General features: G+C 42.9%; 1 protein-coding gene across 1 annotated transcript; it reads right to left on the bottom strand.

The window, feature by feature from the left end:
* Positions 1-837: 837 nt before the first annotated feature.
* LOC128979361 (disabled homolog 2-like) lies at positions 838-3,125 on the bottom strand. The gene is given in 6 exon segments (XM_054397575.1): positions 838-928; positions 1,825-2,193; positions 2,486-2,666; positions 2,698-2,748; positions 2,751-3,047; positions 3,050-3,125. Coding segments are annotated over 6 exon segments (1,065 nt in total).
* Positions 3,126-4,073: the final 948 nt, after the last annotated feature.

Here is a 4,073-nt window from a genome sequence, read left to right as displayed (position 1 = left end):
AAACATATGATATCAATGCAGAGGAGAGACAGATCAGACAAGAAAAGTGAGTGATAAAACAGAAAACAGCTGACATTTTTCCTGAATGCCTCAGTGATTATTACATTTGCTGTTATGTACAAACTGAATCTGGATGAGAAAGTGCCATCAGTGAAATGAACTTTGTGATCCTGAGAGTCTTTTCCAACCTGAATATTTCTGTGAAAGTATCATAGTTCAACCTGCAACCTCCACTCAGCTTTGTGGAAAACAAAACAAAACCAACCAACAAAAAAATAAAAACCCAAACAACTGTCCCCAAACATACAAACAAAACACTAACCAATCAACCAAAAAAAGAAAAAAAAAACAACCAACCAAACAAAAATGCCTCCACAAAACTCACAAATTTTCCATGGTTCAACAGAATATTAGCAGTCCTAAGAGGCTGATAAACATTCTACATGATTCTGAATCTTTATTGGTTGCCAGTTTAATTTAAAAAAAGGTGGGATTTGGTGCTACATAGACGCAGGTTTTTGTATGGGGTACAGAGGGCCCCATATGTTGGCCAGATCCTTCCCACAAGGAAGTCTGCTGCCTTGTTGGGGCTCAGGTCAGAGATGCTACCAGAGACTGCCTAGTCTGGTACAGTCCTCTGATTACTACCTCTTGATAGCACTTTAGAAATGCATGGTTTTCAAGAGACTACCTCAGTAATGGCACAGGGGTGGTGCACCTTTTCACAAGGAATCCAGGCACAGAGTGAAGCTACAATTGTCTTTTTGCTTTCAAGTACACTGGAAACATGCCACACTACAGCATGTGACAACTAAACCTGAGCAACATCAGGGATGTTCACTGAGATACGTGCAAGAAGCCTATCTGCTTGTTCCATTTATCTGCCAAGCCTCCTTCACAGAAAAAGAATCCTGGTACATTTTCTTCCCTAAAAAAAGATGTATTAGCACCAAGATAACAGTTGGTACCTTGTGACTACCTCAGTATTCTGCAAGAAGTGTTTCACCTTAGCTGATCCTACAGAGTAGACCTTTAGTACTCAAGGACTTCAGCAGTTGTTACAGACTGCAGTTTGTCCCTTCATTACACATTTATGGCAGGATGATACTTTTGCTGTTAGTTAAACAAACAAGCATTTCTTTCTCCTCCTCATTCTACCACAGAGTTTATACCTTTACAGCTCAGAGACTATGACATGTGTCTAGTCACCAACTAGAATTGATCAGTGCCCACAACTTTACAATAGGTGCTGCTGTGATAACAGCCAACTGAACTAGTTGTTTAAGATGCAGAGGTTTAGCTACCAGTTCATTTTCCTTATGTGAATGTTGCTCTTCTACCCCAGGTACATTCAGTTCCTGTATTTTACCGCAGTAAGTGCAACAGAAAGAAATTATGGTGACTTTACATCATTTGTGACTCAGTTTTGCTAAACTCTTCTATGGAAGATTGCAAAGAACTAAAAGTTAGCATCCACCAGCATGTGTCCAACTGTCCCTTTGTTTTGCCCTGAATTGTCATCTTCTTTTATCTATCATAATATCTTTTTGAGAGCATGTTTCAATCCACTGGAACATGTTTTAGATTACAGACTTAATGGAACAGCAGCAAGAATGGCAGAGTGAAACATAGTGACACAAAGTGAAACATATAGAAAAATGACATTTGTAAATGTTGTGAATTTTGTATATTTGTACATATTCATTGCATTTCATCATAGATTGTAGATTTTGCTTGTAAATACAGCTTTCATTTGCTTCCAGACTGAGCTAGCCTGGTTATTGTTGGTGTGGGGGGAATTTCAGCTCACACTGACACACACACTTTCTCTGGCAACAGGTTTTGGTGGTTCTGAAAGACTTTGCTGCTCTCCTTCCTGGTACTGCAGGTGGCTTTGTCAGCTGGAAGTCTTTGAACATTTCCTTAACATCCTTCATCTCTCTATCACCAAGTGGATCTAGAGCAATAAAAGCATCTCTCTCTTACTTGGACAGCCCTTTCTGAGGTGCAGTTCTAGGTGGAGGCTGAGGTGAGCTAGCTGTTGACATAGAAGGCAATACTGACAGCATCTGAGCAGGCAGTGTTGAAGATGGGAACACACTACTCTGGAAGGGATTTACAGCACTGGATGTCTGCACCCATGAACTGGATGAACTTCTGCTGGCTGTCCCCAGATACCAGTGGACTGAGGGGCTGTTGGACCAAAAGATACAGATGGTTCCAGCTTGACACTGGTGGAGCAGTAGAGGAAAGTGGATGAGTAAATCCTGTAGGCTGAGCAGACAGAGAATCCAGGGAAGACTGATAGATCCTGACCGAAGATAGCTGCCTGTACACTCCATGGTGACGGAGTTACTGGCAAGCCACCTAGAGTGGTGAATGGAGACTCTGTGGTTGAACTCATTTTGAAAAGGTCTAGTGCATTCAGTAGCACAGGTCTTGTTTGTGCCACTGAAGTTATGCTAAGATTCTCTGTAGTAGGCACAAAGGAGTCTGAGCTAAAAAAAAGTCATTTGATGCAGTCTTGGCAGACCTCCTTCCTCTTCCTGGCTTGGTACTTTGTGGTAGTGAGCTAATGGTTATAGACTCATGTGATATGAGCTGGATGTTGCTTTCAGAATCCAGCTTCACTTCATTCTGCAGAGAAGGACGTTCCAAAACCAGGTCTGATTGTGAAGTTTTTGTGGCAAGTTTGGTGCAGTCCCTCTCCTCCACACATATAGCCAAAGGAATGGTTTTCTGTTACGTGTGAGCAATAAAGGAGATTTCATTCCCTGGATGTTCATGCTCTATAAGCCCAGTTTTCTCATCTATTATCTTGATACCAGACAGGGAGATGTTCACACAAATCTTCTGTTTGTGTTGATCCTGGGAAGGGGATGGCAGTGCCATTCCCTTCAGATTCATCATTGAATCCTGACTCATTTTGTCTTCTCTTGCCTCTGGAACATCATCAATGACAATCAGTTTAGCTTTGTATCTTACACCATCACCTTTGAATATGTCCAAGAGATTTTCATCTGTCTTTTCTGGCCCTTTCTTTTTTCCTTCTTTGAAGGTTGTGCCTTTGCTGGAGCCTGTTGCTCAGTCTGGCTGTTAGTAGTAGTTTCAGGTTCAGTTGACATGATAAGATGGTGGTCAGCTACACTTGAGGCTAGATCCGTGCCGCTCCATGAATGATCAAATGACTGCAAACTGGAGTAGCTGTGCATGTGGAAAGCGATGAGGTTGAAACCAGAAGTCCAAAAGCAATCAAAGGGACTTCAAGGCACTGGGAAAACTGGGTGGGGGGCTGGGGTCACAGGTAATTTTTTCATCAATACCCTTAGTTGCAGGAAAGAATACTGAAAAGAACAGGAAAACAGGTCTGATTATCAAGTGGCTCAGGGGCTGATGCCACCAACAGAATTCTGGGTTTTTTGATCTTGGGGAACTTTCTATGGCACTGGGTGCTCTAGCAACAGATGGAGTATGTCTGTCTCAGAGGGGGAGAAAGATCCTGGCACATGGATTGGCAGGACTTGTTGAAAGGGCTTTAAAGGAGGCTCAAAAGGGGAGGGGATTAAAAACACATGCACTAGAGAGGAGCCTAAGGATAACCTTCAGTCTGCCATTTCACTTGAGATGAGAGATGACAACATCAAAATTATCTGTGGCAAGTGGCAGGATGACACATTAGGGTTGGAAGGATGGGGTGATAGTAAGAGCCTCCAAACTGTGGCACTGAAGCATTCTGTGAACACTGCAGCAAGGTCTTACAGAGGTGACTCAAAGGCTTCCGAGGTAGTAGGAGACAGGAGGGTAGCTGCCATGAATCATCCTGGGGAAACTGTGGAATGCCCCTCTAATAAGATGACATGACCAGCAGACCAGCTGAAGTGCCTCTACAGCAGTGCATGTTGCATGGGCAACAAACAGGAGGAGATAGAAGCTACTCTGCTACAGGAAAGCTATGACATTGTGGTAATTACAGAAACATGGTGGGATGAATCCTGTGTCTGGAGTCTAGCTATCAATGGCTACAAGTTGTTCAGAAGGGACAGGAGAGGAAGAATGGGTGGAGGTGTTGCCTT

Source organism: Indicator indicator, chromosome Z, assembly GCF_027791375.1.
Source record: "Indicator indicator isolate 239-I01 chromosome Z, UM_Iind_1.1, whole genome shotgun sequence".
Classification (NCBI taxonomy): Eukaryota; Metazoa; Chordata; class Aves; order Piciformes; family Indicatoridae; genus Indicator; species Indicator indicator.
This window is presented reverse-complemented; position numbering and strand designations above follow the sequence as displayed.